This window comes from Oryza brachyantha, chromosome 4, assembly GCF_000231095.2.
Source record: "Oryza brachyantha chromosome 4, ObraRS2, whole genome shotgun sequence".
NCBI lineage: Eukaryota > Viridiplantae > Streptophyta > Magnoliopsida > Poales > Poaceae > Oryza > Oryza brachyantha.
This window is the reverse complement of record NC_023166.2, coordinates 12134164-12151576: the sequence shown is the minus strand read 5'-3', so window position 1 is coordinate 12151576 and position 17413 is coordinate 12134164. Positions and strand designations below refer to the sequence as shown.

The following is a 17413-nucleotide window of genomic DNA, read 5'->3' as shown; positions in this document are numbered from 1 at the left end:
ATCGTGAGACGGATCTTTTGAGTCTAATTAAACCGTCATTAGCACATATTGGTTACTATAATATTCATGGCTAATAGACTTGAAATATTTGTCTCACAGTTTTCCCACAGTTTCCCCTGTAACTGTGTAATTAGTTTTAATATTCATGTATTTTTAATAATTTAGTTAAGTGTTTAAAGATTTGATGTGATGTTTTTTTAAAAAGTTTTTGGAAGTCCTGATTTAGAAACGCTAAATAATACGTTTTGGGACCGCGTGGGCAAAGACGAGTAAAAGTAAAACCTTTGACGCGGACGCGAGTCGATCCGGCGGCGGCGGGCGCACGGCGGTGGTGCGGACGGTGTTAATTTCGGGGGAGATCAGTTGGCTCCGTATTTTTCTCGAGACTTTTTTTTTTTGGTGGTTGTGTTTCGGATGGGAGAGATTGAAGAATCGAAGATCGAACGATGGATAGTTTAGAGTTCAGACATCACTCATCACGCACCATCTTAAAGATATAAAACCGTCATTTGTGCAGGCGCATAATACAATTTAGTGCCACATCATGCGATAAGACTACCCTAAAAGAATACTTTTTATTAAAAAAAAGCAATAAACAGATCTGAAACACGGAGTATACTTGACTACAAACTCGAGTGTTCAGTCAGTTTGTTTCACGAGGACCACGGGCAGCTAAACGTTTTCCAACCCCATCCGAAACCCCAAAACGGGCTATAAATAACCCACACTAGTCCTCCCCCTCTTCCCTGCAAACCCCGTCCACTCCCCGCACAACACCCGCTGCGCCTCTCGCTCCCTCCTCCTCCTCCTCCTCCTGGCCGCCATGGCGTCCTGCTCCCACCTGGCTGCCTCCGCCTCCTCGGCGGCCGCCACCGCGGTGCGCTCTCCGGCGCCCTCCAACGCGGCCAGCGCCTTCGCGCGCTTCCCGGCCACGCCCCGTACGGATCGCGTTTCCCGTTCGTTCCGCTCCTTGATTTTGGTGGCACATCTCGTTTTGATTGGGCATTTCCGCTTCCAATCCCCGCGCAGGTCCCGCGAGCGGAGCTGGGTTGGCCGTCAGGGGCGCGAGGACGGTTTCCCCTGTGGTGGCGGCGGCCGGGTCGGCCGCGGCGACGCCCGTGGCCGACATCGAGGAGCACCGGGCCACCGAGAAGCAGCCCATCATTGTCATCGATAACTACGACAGCTTTACCTATAACCTGTGCCAGGTATATTGTTTCACGTGTTATTTGTGGCATGTTTCCGTATTAGTGAATGTTGTGTGAAAACTGTGGATATTCATTCTTTACTTTTGTGATTCGATCAGATAAAAATACCATTTTTAATTTGTGTCGCCTTGAAATAAAATGTACTAGCTGCACCCTCTCGTGCCCTTTATAAGGATTCCAGTCTATATTGATATGTTAAAAATAATTTATTTTGATATTGGATTCCTTTTCTTTTTTATGCTAATGTTCTCTCGGGAGAAAGCCTAGTAGTACTAGAACGGTTCTAATCCTATTGTGTACATGGAATTTATTTCTTTCCACTTGGTGTCTGGGTTATAGTTGAGGGCAGTTAATAGCCGTCTCTCTTGGTTGCCACCTATGCTAATTTGCCGATGTGGAAGTGAGAGAAAGAAAATTAGCGAAACACTGTTGCCTCCCGTGACATCGGTCGCCTCTCCTAACTGAAAATCAGGCGAGATGAGAGGAAAGATGGGCGTTGCACTATTTATATCTCGGAGATACGCGACTTCGGATCAACGGAGCGGCGGTGTCGTCCTCGACCGCACCGCCGCCCTGTTCTCCACTGCGCTACTAACACCTTGAAGGCAAAGAGCATGTGCAGGAGAGGATGAACTTGTGGATGAGACCAGATTAATGTGTATGAGTGGATGAACTCCATTGACAACAGGATTATTTAATCACCTGTGCTGCTGTGCTACTAGCTGCTTTTTTTATTTATGAGATGCTATTTATTTCTATTGCTAGAATTGAACTGCTATACTGCTGGACAATACGATGTTTATTTGCAGCATGTATATCTATATAGTTTTCTTTCTCAAACAAGCAGTATAAAACATAAACATATATATGAAGTGCCAAATTTGATCATCCATTAATTGGAAACATAAGAGTACTTAATTACCATAGTATTATTAAGCACTCACAGTAAGAGACAACCGTTGTAGAGATAATGTCTTTTGCTGATGTGGAGTATACAAGAGCTCATGGTAGCTCTACCTTTGTACATGCCCAGGGGCGGATCTAGAATTTGAAGGTTGGGGGGCTGGTTACCTTCTTCTTCCTCCAGCCCCCCTCTTCTTCCTCCTCCTCTCCCCCCTATTTTCTAAGGTCCAAATCAATTGGGTTCTTGTATAAATTTCCATTTAATTTGTTGAACACGTCTTAAGCTTTATGACATGAGCATTTTTTTCATCCTTAAGGAGTTACTATGAGGTGCCACTGTTTTCTATATAAAATTTGGTACCTTCTAGTATCTAAGGTACCAAATTTTACATAGAAAACAGTGCTACCTCATGGTATCTCCTTAAGGATGGGAAAAATGTTCTTATGACATGGTTTGTAGCATCAGCTTAATTAATGATAAGTAGTTTCCAAACTAACTATATTGGTGCTATGTACCACAAAGACATTATAGTGGATCTCTTGTTGTACTTTTCAAGGAGTTGAGGCCAGCTATTGTGCATTTGTACTTTTTAGTTGTAGTTGGATTGGTTTCTATGACATTCACAAGTGTTGTTCCACTATTGAAATGTGCTATGCATTGAACCTGTCATATGAGAGAAAGATTCTTGCTGACGTGGAGTTTTTTGTTACTGAAGTATATGGGGGAGCTTGGATTGAACTTCGAGGTGTATCGCAATGATGAACTTACCATAGAGGAAGTAAAGAGGTATTTTTCTTGGATCGCATATTCATTTGTGATTTAGTTGCTTCATTCACCTATGAGAAAGGGTTGTGCTTGTAATAACCTGGTGTTCTGATGGTAATTTCATTTTTTTTAATCTTCTGTAGGAAGAACCCAAGAGGAATACTTATTTCTCCAGGGCCTGGTAATTTTTATCTTGTGAAAACTATGATAGTAATACAGTGAAGGCCTGAATATAACAATTAATTTCATGTTTTTTCTTCAGGTGAACCACAAGATTCAGGTATATCGTTGCAGACCGTTCTGGAACTTGGACCTACCATCCCAATTTTTGGTGTTTGCATGGGCTTACAGTGCATCGGAGAAGCTTTTGGAGGTTAGCCTTACTTTCATATTGGGTCACAAAAATGTTTTTCCGTGACCTCTGCTATCATCTTACTGAAAAAGGCTGGTCATGTAAAATTCAGGAAAGATTATCCGTGCTCCTTCTGGTGTAATGCATGGAAAAAGCTCTCCAGTTTACTACGACGAGGAAATAGGAAAGGCCTTGTTCAATGGCCTGCCAAAGTATGATTTCTACATCAGTTCAACTTGTGCATTTTCTTATAAATCGTCAGTGTGTTTTAATCTACATTAAGTGTCATCTTGCTGCATAGCATTCAATCGATGGTCCTGCAGAAAGTTATTGCATACATCTTGTGATTAAATGTTTGTGTGATCGAAAGTAGGAAGAGCCAATTTTGCCTCATTAGCCCCCTTATGTTTTGCTTCAGGAGCTGCAGCATGGCATGCGATTGCTAGCTAAATCACGCAACTTACCATGTTCGAGAAAGTTCTTAGGCATCGTAGGAAATAATTGTTGTGTATATATTATACTAGTATGTTCAGTGTGCTAATGCTCGTTTACATTTGTCATCATTTTACTTTTATCAAGTAGTTTTTCAATCTGACATGATCCCCACTTCAATGAACAGTCCGTTTACCGCTGCAAGATACCATAGCTTGGTGATTGAGCAGGAAACCTTCCCCCATGACGCGCTGGAAGCCACTGCGTGGACGGAGGATGGGCTTATCATGGCAGCTCGCCACAAAAAGTACAAGCATATCCAGGTATATTTTCACTCATCAACGGTTGCCACCACAGCTTTTTTGATACTTTCCCCGGAGTTCCTCATAGATGTTAACGGCATCATTTCAGGGAGTCCAATTCCACCCAGAGAGCATCATCACCCCAGAAGGCAAGAGGATCATCCTCAACTTCGTGAGGTTCATCGAAGAGCTGGAGAAGCAGCGTGCCAAGGAGAACAACTAGACGCTAGCGGTTCAGGCTGAAAAAAAATGGTGCTCAAGCCCGGGTAGATTCAGGGCAGGAAAACAGTAGCAGTAATAAGGGGAAAAGGAGCTGTCGTTTTGTCATATTCGTTTGGTTCGTTGTAATATATTCCTTTGTGAATCGAGATCCTGAATAAGCTCTAATCCTATGTCAAAATGGAAACCGTTGAATCCGTGATGCTCTTGAGATGGGGTCGCCTCGCTTGGCAGGATGAGTAGCTAGGTCGCTCGATCGTGTCGGGCGCTGCAGATGCCCGGAGTCCGCCGGTGCACGGGATCAAGTGGGCGTTCGTTGTTGGGTACGTGAGGTGGTGGCGGCGTACGGTGAAGATGTACACACGTTTCTTCCCGAAGCGATACCATTAGCGAGGACGATACAAACGGGTCAGGCATGCACGTGTGTGCCATTGACTTGACATGGCAGACTGTTTTTCCAATTGCCGGGTTGAACTACTATAGCGGACTTCGGTTTCTTTCTCTTTTTTTACAGTTCGCAACTTTATCACAGAAGTTCAGTTAAGAAAAAGAATGTAATAGCTGCAGTCGCACGCGTGCCATGCCCATCCTCTCCGCTCACCCGCGTAGCTCGAAGAAGTGAGACGGCCCAGTTAGGCCCATTGAGCTGTACTGGACGGATGCAACACCAACACGCATACCAGCAGCATATGTGCACTACTATGGGAGGTCGCGAGCTACGACCAAAAAACGCTTGCAAACGTCAACCCATCGCTGCGCCGCCAGATCCACCAATCAGCTGGCGGAGATAATCAATGATGTTGATACACCAGTACTCCAGTAACATGCAGATGCAGGCTTCGCGTAGCATGCAGATGCAGGCTTCGCGTAGTTGGGCTCTTTGTGGCTATGGCGAGGAGGGCCCACCTTACAAGTATCAGAAGACTATGCCTCCTCTACAGAGTGTATAGCCTGTTATACTGTACCGTCTGTACGTTGGTGTCACTGTATATTCATTCGGGTCAAAAAATTTTATCGAACAAAATTTGATTAAACTTTTAAAATTATGATCATCAATAATTTTTTAAATACTTAGTTTAAACTAATACAAGAAAATATTATTCATAGATTTTCCTCGAAAAGAACTATCCAGTTTTCAGAATTTTAAAAGTTTGATTAAAATTTCTTTTAAAAGATATCTTTTTACCTAAGAGAGTATATCCTTGTACATACATATAATAATTGCCACCCACGTATATAGATCCTTTCTGTTCTGAAGCCAAGAAGAGCAGAAGACCATGTTCTCTTTTTTGGAAAAACCTCTATATAAACCGGACGTCCGGACCGGACAGTCCAGACACTCCAAAGTCCAAACGGCATCTGCAACCGCTTCCATCCGGATCGCTTCTCCTTCCCCGTGCCTCCTCGGCGACGGCGGCGAGATGGACGGGGAAGGGCGGCCGTTGCTCGCGGACAAGGTGCCGGACCACCCGGAGCAGCACTTCACGTCGGGGGAGGTGGTCCGCGACGTCATCATGGGCGTCTCCGACGGCCTCACCGTGCCCTTCGCCCTCGCCGCGGGGCTCTCCGGCGCCAGCGCGCCCTCCTCGCTCGTGCTCACCGCCGGCCTTGCCGAGGTCGCCGCCGGCGCCATCTCCATGGGCCTAGGAGGGTAACCAGTACTAACTAACTACTCTCGTGCATCTCTGTCTCTCTCTCTCTCTCTGCATTGTCCATGCATTGCATCTGCACTTGCACCCTCATCTAGTGAAGTTACCAATACCGGCAGTGAGTTTCGTCTTCTAGACTGGATCACTGTAGTGTAGATTTGCTTTTTCTTTGTGCTACAAGAACAAGGGGCAGACCCTTGGTTTCCATCACCAAAACAGGAAACCCATGCATCTTTTGCTGGCAGCAGTATGTCAAGTGAATGCAATACAAAACATTGGTGGACTGGACCCACAGCCCATAGCAAGAAAAAATCACCCCGAGGGCCTGAATATACTGCAGCATGATTATGACCAACCAAAAATTTCAATACTTCATGCATACTATATAGTCCTTCCGTTTCATAATAACGTTTTAGATATGACTAGGTTGATCTATATATGTATATTATTTATATAAATTTAAATTTATTAGTATCCATATAAATCTAGATAATGTTAGAAAAATTTATATTGTAAAAACAGAGGTAGTATATCCTTTCTAGGAAGTGTCTTCTTGCAGAAACGCTTATTAACACATGTTTGCGAGAATAGGAAACAATTCGTACGATTGGTGAAATCATAATGCTTTGTTCCAAAGGACCTCGTAGGAAAAAAAATCCTAAATAATGACTTTAAAAGAACTTATGAAATTTCTTTCAAACTAAAGAATTTATTTGCTTTTCCCTGTATTAGGATATTTTCCATGTCCCTGTAGAACAGGAGATGTGCGCAAGGCATAAGCAGTTTAGGGCTTTAGGCTGGAGGACTGGTAGAAAATCATATTGGGCGCTCGTGCTTACAAGGTAATGGATTCATAAAAGATGACCAGTAAGCTAGCAAAGTTACCATATTTTGCCAGTTTTCTATGCCCCGCAGTCCACATAGAACTGTAGCCTGTAGTGTTGTTAGCATGTCTGATTGCATTGTGATCCTGTATATGTTGTACATCTTCATCTATCCTAAAATACATAATTCTAGTATTAGATGTAACACATTCTAGTAATATGAATCTAATCCGACCACGTTTAGTACTATGTTTATTTACGTTGACGGAGGAAGTAGCATCTTATATGGACAAGACAACCTAGGTTAAGTTAGGCATATGTCAGACCTGAATATACTCACAAGATCACAGGTGTACTTGCCTTGTTACCTCATGAAACCACACAGTGCCCATTGCCCTGCAGAAGTGCAGATTGCGCTGCGCACGATGTGTCCGAGCCTCTGTTCTTTTGCGTTCCTCCGCTCCCACAGGCCACAGCCCCACTTGCAGATTACCATTCAACTAAAGTAGTAGATTACCATTCATCCTGTAATCCAACTATCCAAACCCAAAAAAAAGATACTAAAGTAAAGTTAGCTCGTGATAGACACGTGTGTGGCCCTCTTCCGCGTGCTGTTACAGCACACTTTGTGTTTGTATCACAACTTTTAGGCCTAAGAAAGTGGAGAATAATACTTTTCCCCTTTAAACTGGGAACAAGACAAGATCACATAGTTTTCAAATCAAAAAAGGCGCGCACAAACGCATGACACTTACTCGCAATTGCACCATGTGGTAGGTATCTCGCGGCCAAGAGCGAGGCAGACCATTACCAGAGGGAGATGAAAAGGGAGCAGGAGGAGATCATCGCCGTCCCGGACACTGGTAAACTGATAAGCAGATACAACAAAGATACCATACACTGAAACATGTTGCTAGATTCCTTCGTCTGCGACATGCAGCAAAGCTGCCTGACTTTTACTTTGTTTTCATTTCCTGGTTGATCCATCAGAGGCTGCTGAGATTGGCGAGATCATGTCGCAGTATGGGCTCGAACCTCATGAGTATGGCCCTGTGGTGGACGGGCTCCGTAGGAATCCTCAAGCTTGGCTCGACTTTATGATGAAGTATATGACCAACTGTTGCTACTCCCTTTGTCAATCTCTTTTGGTTACTAGAAAGCAAGGTCAATCATCATGTATGAATTTGCCATAGCTAATATATGAAGCTGTCAATAATGAAAACCACATATATTAGTCACGAGACATATTTTAATTAAAAGAAAGATAAAATTTAATTATCAAATGGTAAATAGTACTTTGTAAACTAACCAGAGCAATTATACAGGTTCGAGCTGGGATTGGAGAAGCCAGACCCTAAAAGAGCTGTGCAGAGTGCTTTAACGATTGCGCTATCTTATGTCATTGGTGGATTGGTCCCTCTCCTTCCCTACGTGTTTATCTCCACAGCCCAGAACGCCATGCTCACATCTGTTGGTGTCACTCTGGTCGCACTACTTTTCTTTGGCTACATCAAGGGCAGCTTTACTGGAAACCGCCCATTCCTCAGCGCTGTCCAAACTGCTATTATCGGCGCACTTGCTTCTGCTGCAGCATATGGAATGGCCAAGGCCGTGCAAGCTAGATGATGCTTAGAGCCCTCATGTGTTCCCTATCTGAAGTTTCAGACTTTCTTTCAGACTTTCAGTAGTTGCACTGAATCCTATGAAGCTGCAATGAATCGCAATTATCAGATTAAGCAATTGTACTTTACCTTTCCTGTAACAATGAATAAGTTTTGGGAATCATAAAAATAAAAGCATGCTATCCTTAAGTTCTATGTCCCCACGTTGCAAGTTGAACAGCTAACATGCAAATTTGGCAGTTTACTCACATTTTTGTGAATGTGACGAGCAAAGTGAAGTTAGATTACACATGGGGTTATCAGACATGGAATTACCATGAGAGAAAAAATCAAGCAAACGTTTAGCTGCACACTGGGTGAAATAAAGTCGTATGTAAAAAATTCTTCCAGTCACGACCATCGACCTGACTTGCTGCAGTTCGCTATGAATCAGTGAAGGCAACTTTGTTACACCGGCATGCAGCCAGGACACTCATCTCGAGCCCTGTAGAGAGTAACAGACACATCACCTGTATTGTTGTACACTATGCATCCCAGTTGTTCAGAACGCCTCATATTCCACGTAGCCATTTCTCAGCGTCTGTACTGATCAAGGAAGTATAATTGTATATATACAGAATCAAGGACCGTATCAGGTTGCTAATACTTCAAAACCCACTTCTTCCTCATGCTTGCACTCTTAAAAATGATATGCATGCCAATTGGACTAAATTCATGCCTTCATCATCCTGGGCTTGCAGTGCACATGTACTCATTTCATGTTCTGCATCTTCTATACCGATGAAATTTACTGTAGGAAAAGTACTGTCTTTGCCCGCCATGTTATCTATCATAAGTCTTAGTTGTTTTCTTCTTGACAATTTCACCGACTAGACAAGAATAAACACCAAAATCTGGCACCATTCCTTTTGCACTCTTCAATTCTTCAGAATCAGTTACTTTTCCATGCTTGCATTGCCCATCCAAGAGAATGTTGTATGTGATATCATCTGGAGATACGCCTATGTTAAGCATCGCATTAAGAAGCATGTCTGCATTCTTCAGCTGTCCCAGCTTGCAGAAACCATTCATAATCACATTATATGTGACAACTCCTGGTTTTCGACCCTTACTCTGCATTTCCTTCAATAGTCTAAGGCCTGTCTTCACGTCCCCTTTCCTACAGAAAGCATCAATCACCATTGTGTAGGTCGTGTTGTCAGGCTCCAAACCAGCCTCCATCATCTCATCCAGAACCCTCTTGGCATCAACTGAACGCCCTGCCTTGCTCAACCCTGATATGAGTGCTGTATATGTCACCTCATCCAATGCAACCCCTTCAGCTACCATGTTCTGTTTAATCTCCATTGCCATGTCTAACTCTTCTTCCTTGCAATATCCATCAATGAGGGTGGTATAAGTAACCTTATCTGGCCTGAGACCTGCGCTCCTCATATCCACCAAAATTCCACGAGCAGACTTCAAATCTCTTGCTCGGCAAAGCCCATTCACCAGTGCATTGTACGCTACCACATCTGGCCTCACACCCCTTTCTCCCATCTCCCGGTGCAACTCCAGAATAGTCTCCACGTTCCCCTCCTTGCAATGTGCATCTATCAAAATCGTGAACACAACTGCATTGGGTCTCATACCTGTCTTGCACATTTTCTCAAACACCGTCCTTGCACCCTCTAATCTCCCCACCCTGCACAGCCCCTGTATCAAAGCACCGTAAGTGTACACATCTGGCAAGACACCTGCTTCCGCCATTCCCCTGTAAAGCCTGTCCGCGCCGTCCAGATCACCAAGCCTGCACATCCCCGAAATAATGGTGTTAAAGCTGACGGCCGTTGGCCGCACACCCCTGCTATGCATTTCGTCGAACACATTCTGTGCACTTGCAAGGTCGCCCGATCTGAGAAGGTCACGCATCAGAACGTTAAACAGCTTGGCCTCCGGAGGCAGGCCGGCGTCAAGCAGCTGCAGGTAGAAGGTGTAGGCTTCGGGAGCAGTGGGGAACCGACTCATGAGGCCAGTGCACATGGTGGGCGCGAGGCGGATGCCACGGCGGAGGGCGAGGAGGACGAGGGCGCACGCATCGGGGAGGAGACCCTCCTCGGCGTAGGCTGTGGAGAGGGCAGATACAAGAGGGGCCGGATCGCCGGCAGAGGCGGCGGAGAGGATGAGCGGGAGGACGCGCGGCGGGGTGGAGCGGCCGAGACGGGAGGCGAGGAGGCGTAGAAGCGGATGAGCCAGGTGCGAGAGGCGGTGGTGGAGGAGGTGGTGCGCCATGGAGAGGAAAGAGGACGGGGTGTGACGGAAGAGGCCGGGAGGGGAGGCGACGAGGAGGAGGCGGAAGAGGGAGAGGAGCGGGAGCGGCGAGAGCGACAGCGGGTTGAGATGGAGGAGGGAGCGGAAGTGCTCGGAGGTGAACGCGGGGAGGAGGCGGAGGAGCGCGGCGGGCGCGGCGGCCGGGAGCGGCGCGGGGTGGACGGGGAGGGCGAGCGCGACCTCTGACGCGGCGACGAGAAGGGGATCGGCTGCCTCGGGCTGCGGCGGCGCGGCGTACCATGGGTGAGAGGCCGGCGGCGGTGGCCGAGCAGGAGGCGGCCGTCGCGGGCTGTGGCGGAGGCGGAGAGCCCTCTGCATAGCGGCCGCCGGCCGGTGCGGAGGGATCGGAGGGAGCGAGTCGCGGGGACGGCGCGCGCCAAGTTCAAAGCTAGAGCAGCTCGGATTCATCCGAGCAAAAACGGAAACCTGGATGGATGTTTCGCAACTAGAACCCCCCCTTGTATCAAATTTTCCATCACAGCCCTCGAGTTTAGGATTATTACCAATGGTATGGTACTCCATGTTGTCACCTAAGTTTTATAAATTAAGTTTTATAAATTGTTAAACGGTATATTTTTTATTAAAAAACATATACTTCGTTCATTCAAAAAACTTTTTATCTTTGGTTACTCTTCTTTGTTTCTCAACGACTTTATGTTTGAGCATTTATTATATTAGAGTTTGGTAAAACAGTTAACAAACACATTTAGATTTCTAAACAGAAACAAATACATTAGTCTTTGTAAATTTGTACAAAGATATATAATCTATGCTAAAAATAAAGTCTTTTTGGACAAAAGGAGTAAAAAGTTGCTTTAAAATTACATTAATCCATTTTAAAGCTTTTTAGCTAATACTCTCTATTTCAGAGTTATGTCTTAATTTATCTATTAATTAATGCATATTGTTTGTACGTATGTCCAAATTCAGAATTTAGACAACATTGAAAAGACTTACCGTGTGAAACGTAAGTAGTATTTAATTTATCATGCTTTAACACGCTGCTTTGTTTTCGGTGTACAATGGATGGGTTTTGAACACATACTTTCAAATGCAGCTCCCCATTCGACACTTTTCCAACTACAAAATGGTGTTTTGCGAAAAAAATAGGATATCTAGGAAATTCACTTTAAATTTATATTAATAAAATTTTCAAGTTTTTTATAGTTATAATTTATTAATCATGCGTGGATGAGGCGTCTCGTTTGTGTGCCAGGGAGAAATGTTCCAAACCCTCTCGCCCAAATACACTGCAGTTGACTGGTTGAGTGAATAATCAAACTCAAGTAGTCCAAATCGTTCCCAAGCCAAACTGAGGTCGGAGTCGGTTTTTGCAAACAAAAAAGGGACTTCAAAACGGTTGACTCCCAACAAAATGTGGTTTTTTTTGTAAAAAGACTTAGAATTCACTTAGAATTTTTGTTTAAACTTGACTAGAAAACTAAACAGTTTGTATTCTCCAAGTTAACCCAATAGGTCCAGTTTTCACGTAATCGAACCAGGTTTTGTCCGTTTGTAAACCCTGCAACCTACACATTCTCATTGGTGCAATGCTTAGGCCACTCTTATGTTTCCAAAGTGTCACATAAGCAAAAAAGACATTTAATTAATGTTTGAAATAACCCATACAAATGCGTTTGTTTCATTTTGTTGTTTCATGGACAATCCATGCAATAAACAAACTATATTGCAAATAGTGTAGACATGGTTTTATCTATTCGAAACTCATTTTATATCTTTCTTTATTGATTTTTTGTCATACATAAAAAATACTGACATGATGTCCTATATAATGAGAATGAAACCCCAGTTGGAAGTGACCTTATGCGATTTCTGATACCAACAACGCTGATACACAGGTTACAACCAGGCAATTAGGTTTCTGCATCCATCGTAAGCATTCTTCTCAAGTTGGCTTATAGCAATCCAGTATCTTGTTGTCAACTCCAGTCTAATTTACTGAAACCTGCAAAAAAGATTCAGACTGCAGGATAACGATGCGAGTTTACAAAATGATGAATTTGCGTCATTGTTGATCATGTCTTAAGGTCTTTTGAAAGATGACATATTTACAGGTGGGTGTTACATAGCCTTCTAATGTTCTGCAGGGTTTTGCCTACCAGAGGATTCTCCCAACAGCATCAGCTATCGAAATTTCAAAACTTGATCAGGAAACCTGAATTGCTGCTGAATGCTGATAAAAAAGATCAAAAGCTTTGGACAATCATTAGCTACAGCAGCGTCGGCCGCCATTACTGTTGCATCAAGCTACTGTGGGAGTACTAACCAAGAAGAAAGGGGCTACTTCCTGTCTCTGTCGTCCTCGCTCGTCTCCGAGACGCCCCGCTCGGAGGACACCTCGGCCTCCCCGCACGGCATGCCGAACCTCTGGATCACCCACTGGAGCGACTCGATCAGCTGCCGGTCGTACATTTGCTTCTGTTGCGCCATCTCCTGGAACTGCCGCGCTTCGCGCTCCACCAGCGCCTTCTCGTTGCGCAGGCACGCGATCTTGGCCATGGCCTCATCGGCCGCGGACGCCGCCGCGCGCCTCTCCTTCTCCAGCTCCTCCAGCGCGGCATCCCTCCGCCTCCTCTCCGCTGCCAGTCGCCGCTTCAGCCGCTCTATGCTGCCCTCCTCCGTGCCGCCGTTCCCGTCACCGGCCGCCGCGCAGTCGTCTTCCTCAGCGTGGGCCTCCTGCTCCAGCTCGGCTGCCAGCGACCTCGCGACCGGCTTGTCGGAGCTGCACCCCTTCGAGTGGGACGGGGACGGGGACGGGACCGAGGCCAGGCCGCCTTTCTTCTTCAGGGCCAGTATCTTCGTCCCGCACACGGCGCAGACGACGCCGCCAACGCGCAATGCCTGCACCGTGGCGTCCGCGTTCCCGACGAGCCCCTCCACGGCGTTGCAGCGCTTGCCGAGGCGCCAGACTCCGGTCGCCAAGAGCAGGAGGGGAATTCCAACAAACATCTGGGGAGCGCCCACCGACCGGGCCAGCGGAACCCAGCGCTCCGCGGAGGCCCAGTCGACGCCGCCCTCGTCGGACTCGGAGGAGTACACCATCACCAGGAACCCGAGCACCGACCCAACCAGGAAGTAGAGCGCGCCCGCCCCAGGCATAAAGGCGAACGACACGCCGGCGAGCGGCTTCAGGAAGCCGGCGCCGGAGACGCGGTTCCCGCCGCCCATCACCGACCAAATCGGGCCCTAGATTGCCACGATCTGGACCCAAAATCCAACAGAAACACGAACTCCAGGGTTTCCCGGTGCGCCCCCCGTGGAATCGCCTGCGCGCGGAGGAAATCTAGGAGGAGGAGATCGCCGTGGGTTTAGTGGGGGAGGGAGGCGTGGGGGATTGGGGGAGGCGAAAGAGTTCGTTTGGTTAAGCGAAAGAAACGCTCGTGAGGGGTTTTCGAACTTTCCGTTCGAGGGGATCTCTGCGGATAAGTGGCGGGTGGCCTCGCTGCCGTGTGGGTCTAGCGTCTGGACCCGTACTCGCGTGGGACCCGGATGTCGGTGATGGGCGGGCGCCGTGCTGTGTGGGCCCGGCCAGAAGAGTGCAACGTGGGTAGGGTAGCTGGATCTGTTTCTCAAGTTCTCTGCTCAGGATGGCAGGTGGGGTACAAGTTATGTGTGGCCCACATGTCTGTGTAATACGTTATGGTATGTGGAGTGCGAAGAGAATCCATGGGAATTTAGGAATACGTGGGCTGGGAGGGGTACCTAGCGTGGGAGGATATTGCAGAAGGTGACTATTCCTGGATCTTTTCACCCATGATATTTTTACGGAAACGATGAAAAACTGCGTCACGTCAATGACCAAGTCCACGCCCAATTTGCATGCATGACGTATTCACCTGAAAAAAAAATCCCCACGAAATTGCTTGAAGCTCGTATGGCCTTTTTTACAAAAAAATGTTCCTTGTCGGCGTGCTTGCTCTCCATCGTGACCACGTGACGCGATCCACACAAATCCGATCCATTTATCACACTGCGCGAACGGCGCACGGTATCCGCTGTAAAGAAGGCCCGCGAGGCGAAGATAGCGAGCACCAGAGAGAGCACGGTCGCCGCTCGCCAGGCCTGCAGCCCGTAGGCGCTGCGTGGGCCAAATCCGCGGGATCTAGCAGCAGCGCACCAGCAGTGCAGGGACCGGACGCCCACATCGCCACGCACGCCGCAAACCACAGTTGGGCGCGTTCTTTTCAGCCTATTCGAAACCTTCGAATGCAGCCGTTGTCCGGCACAGTACTTCGTCTCCACAGGTCAAATTTAGGTACAAAGTTATTTTTGGAGGTTTTTTATCATCCTTAAAAAAATATTTATAAAAAATAAGATAACTTAACGTACTAAAAATTTGTACTAAAATTCTTGCTAACTTGATGTACTTCTCAAAGATAAAAAAAATTATTTTGGGTGGGATAGTTGGAGAGAGTACCAATGGTACGGCGCTCTTTTACCTAGTTTATTCTTAATTTTTACTTAGCATTTGTGTTTCCTGAACGGTTAATTCGTATGTTTTTAGAAAAGTTTTTTAGTAGCATATCATCTCATATTTTTTAAGTTCATTTTTAAAATTTATAGTAGTTAATTTCATCATTTATATTATTAGATAATTATAAGAAAATAAATCAACTTTCATCTTAAAAAGAATACACCTTAGTACCACTATTAATATATCTGTGCTAACATTACGACTCTATTTAGTTATGCAAATAAGATATACTAAAACTCTCTTAATTGTTATATAAACCAAACATTCGGAGTTTTCTGTTTATCAGCTGTTTCAAGTATTTGTTTCTTTATTTAAAAAATTTATAAAAAAATGACAACAAATCACATGTTAATAATGACCATTGTAGCTTTGCAAAGTTAATTGTAAGTTAGCATATATTATAAGTGCAAGTTTCCATAGCAAGACCAAGTTCAGACACAAATTTAAGAAACGTACACTTATTTTAGAATCAATGTAAAATCAAATTACATAATTTATTTCTACTATCTAATAATTTATCAAATAACATGTACTTCAGCATCTATATATATTTTTAGTTTAAAAGAAAATATTATTGTGTCTCATTATGTTACATGAATAGAATTTTGAATTTTGATTGGTTGTACAATACATAGTAAATATTTATCTTTTCATTCCAAAAATATATTACATTATTTTCAACAAAGTAAGATTACATGTGATGTTTTCACTGGTTGTATTTATCATTCATTATTATCTGAAGAGGTGCACATTTCTTGTCCAACAATTGAAAAAAATATCCTGCAACAATGCGTGAGTTGACAGAGCAATAAATCTACTTATTTCAACTAGAAGATGATGTTAACACAATATTTCTAAAACTCCTAATACTCGTTCTTATTTATCAGAGATTTATTAGATGTTATGGTTAGTGATTTGGTTATTCGGACATTCAATAATAGTGGTTTAGAGCCATTATCGATTTTGATAATTAGTGTAACTACGGCGTGTCCATAAGACGAACTTCATTGTTGTTGTACTAGCTTGTGCTATTGCATCAATCGCTCCGATGGTGTGATTAAACTTTCATTCCAAAAATATGTATTGCATATTTATAGAAACTTTACACACACATAGTGTTTGCATTTTTCTAATTGAAGAGACAATTTCTAACGTATGAAAACCGTATAGGTAATATAATTTTTAATATATGAAATCTTTAATATTTAGAAAAATATCTAATTTAAAAGTCTATGTTTATATCCTTGTATAAACTCTCTTAATATACTCTCTCCATATTTTTTTATATGACGCCGTTGACTTTTAGGTCCATGTTTAACCATTCGTCTTATTAAAAAATTATATAATTATTAATTACTTTGTTATAATATGATTCATTATTATAGGAACTTTAAGTATGCATTATAATTTTGCATATTTGGATATAAATTTTAAATAAAACGAATGGTCAAACGTAATTCTAAAAATCAACGGTGTCATACATAAAAAATATGGAGAGAGTAATAAGATTTGGGTCGTTAGATTATCGTATGATTTGTTGAAAGTTGGTGCGCTATAGATACCATCGCCACAAATTTTCGTTGCTTTGCTTCGTTGCATTGTGGCGTTGCACATTTGCGATTTTCAATCTCATGTTTTCGCTTCTATTTTAAAATTTAAATACCTTAAATTTAGAATTGATTTTAAAATGCTTTTTACCATAGTATATTTTCTAATATTATCTTTTAATTACATCAATAAGAATACATACATATAACTTTTATTTAAAAATAATTTTTATTTACAAATATACCGTTTATTTCTTTTAAAAAAAAAACAAGCGATCACCCACGATCACCCATACCACGACTTCCAGAGCGTCCTCCCTCCCCTATACCTAATGCCGTCTGTTCCAACAGTTTCAGCTAATCCGTCGTCCTTTTTTAATGCCCACGCAATCGTTTCGAGATCCCAGACCGGGCATTGAACTCAAGCCCGAGTTCCATACTTCCATACTTCCATGGACCTTTAGTGAGGGACTGCACTCTACCTTTCCGCTAGCTAATACAGCTATGATCTCATATCCGCGATCAATGCCTCTTTCTGATTGGACAATGATTGCCACCTCACTGAACCAAAACCATGATGGCTGGGCTGGATGCACGAACCGGATCCATGCCTTCCATCACGTTACACAGTGCCCCCTACGCCCCAGCAAACGCAGCCAAGAAAGAAGAACACGCACGATCGATCAACATTCGTCGATCGATCGCTCCGGCAATAACCTCCAAGAGATCTTCGATACGGCCGCACGGGTATCTCTCTCTATAAAACTGTCGTTTATCGCGCAAA

General features: G+C 44.3%; 4 protein-coding genes across 4 annotated transcripts; 2 read left to right on the top strand and 2 right to left on the bottom strand.

Annotated features, from left to right (window-relative positions):
- The first annotated feature begins 757 nt into the window (after positions 1-757).
- Positions 758-4384, top strand: LOC102720702 (anthranilate synthase beta subunit 1, chloroplastic). The gene is made up of 8 exons (XM_006653426.3): positions 758-938; positions 1030-1208; positions 2828-2898; positions 3021-3058; positions 3140-3250; positions 3342-3441; positions 3849-3984; positions 4073-4384. The coding sequence occupies exons 1-8, from the start codon at positions 824-826 to the stop codon at positions 4184-4186; spliced, it is 864 nt and encodes a 287-aa protein (XP_006653489.1). The 5' UTR covers positions 758-823; the 3' UTR covers positions 4187-4384.
- A 1123-nt stretch (positions 4385-5507) lies between these two features.
- Positions 5508-8472, top strand: LOC102713347 (vacuolar iron transporter 1). Its single transcript, XM_040523378.1, has 4 exons — positions 5508-5833; positions 7433-7518; positions 7646-7760; positions 7981-8472. The coding sequence occupies exons 1-4, from the start codon at positions 5604-5606 to the stop codon at positions 8279-8281; spliced, it is 732 nt and encodes a 243-aa protein (XP_040379312.1). The 5' UTR covers positions 5508-5603; the 3' UTR covers positions 8282-8472.
- A 97-nt stretch (positions 8473-8569) lies between these two features.
- On the bottom strand, positions 8570-10581 carry LOC102720425 (putative pentatricopeptide repeat-containing protein At1g09680). Its single transcript, XM_015836883.2, has one exon. It carries the CDS (start codon positions 10546-10548, stop codon positions 9100-9102), a length of 1449 nt encoding a protein of 482 aa, XP_015692369.1. The 5' UTR covers positions 10549-10581; the 3' UTR covers positions 8570-9099.
- Positions 10582-12302: 1721 nt separating this feature from the next.
- LOC102713069 (protein FLOURY 1-like) lies at positions 12303-13999 on the bottom strand. The gene has a single exon (XM_040523415.1). The coding sequence runs from the start codon at positions 13774-13776 to the stop codon at positions 12889-12891; it is 888 nt and encodes a 295-aa protein (XP_040379349.1). The 5' UTR covers positions 13777-13999; the 3' UTR covers positions 12303-12888.
- Between the last annotated feature and the right edge of the window lie 3414 nt (positions 14000-17413).

Excerpts from the sequence above, each read along its gene's own strand:
- LOC102720702 (XM_006653426.3), top strand. The coding sequence starts at position 824 with ATGGCGTCCTGCTCCCACCTGGCTGCCTCCGCCTCCTCGGCGGCCGCC. Across the intron at positions 2,899-3,020 it reads ACCATAGAGGAAGTAAAGAG|GAAGAACCCAAGAGGAATAC; the intron begins GTATTTTTCTTG and ends AATCTTCTGTAG. Across the intron at positions 3,442-3,848 it reads TTGTTCAATGGCCTGCCAAA|TCCGTTTACCGCTGCAAGAT; the intron begins GTATGATTTCTA and ends TTCAATGAACAG.
- LOC102713347 (XM_040523378.1), top strand. The coding sequence starts at position 5,604 with ATGGACGGGGAAGGGCGGCCGTTGCTCGCGGACAAGGTGCCGGACCAC. Across the intron at positions 5,834-7,432 it reads ATCTCCATGGGCCTAGGAGG|GTATCTCGCGGCCAAGAGCG; the intron begins GTAACCAGTACT and ends ACCATGTGGTAG. Across the intron at positions 7,519-7,645 it reads CATCGCCGTCCCGGACACTG|AGGCTGCTGAGATTGGCGAG; the intron begins GTAAACTGATAA and ends TTGATCCATCAG.
- LOC102720425 (XM_015836883.2), bottom strand. The coding sequence starts at position 10,548 with ATGGCGCACCACCTCCTCCACCACCGCCTCTCGCACCTGGCTCATCCG.
- LOC102713069 (XM_040523415.1), bottom strand. The coding sequence starts at position 13,776 with ATGGGCGGCGGGAACCGCGTCTCCGGCGCCGGCTTCCTGAAGCCGCTC.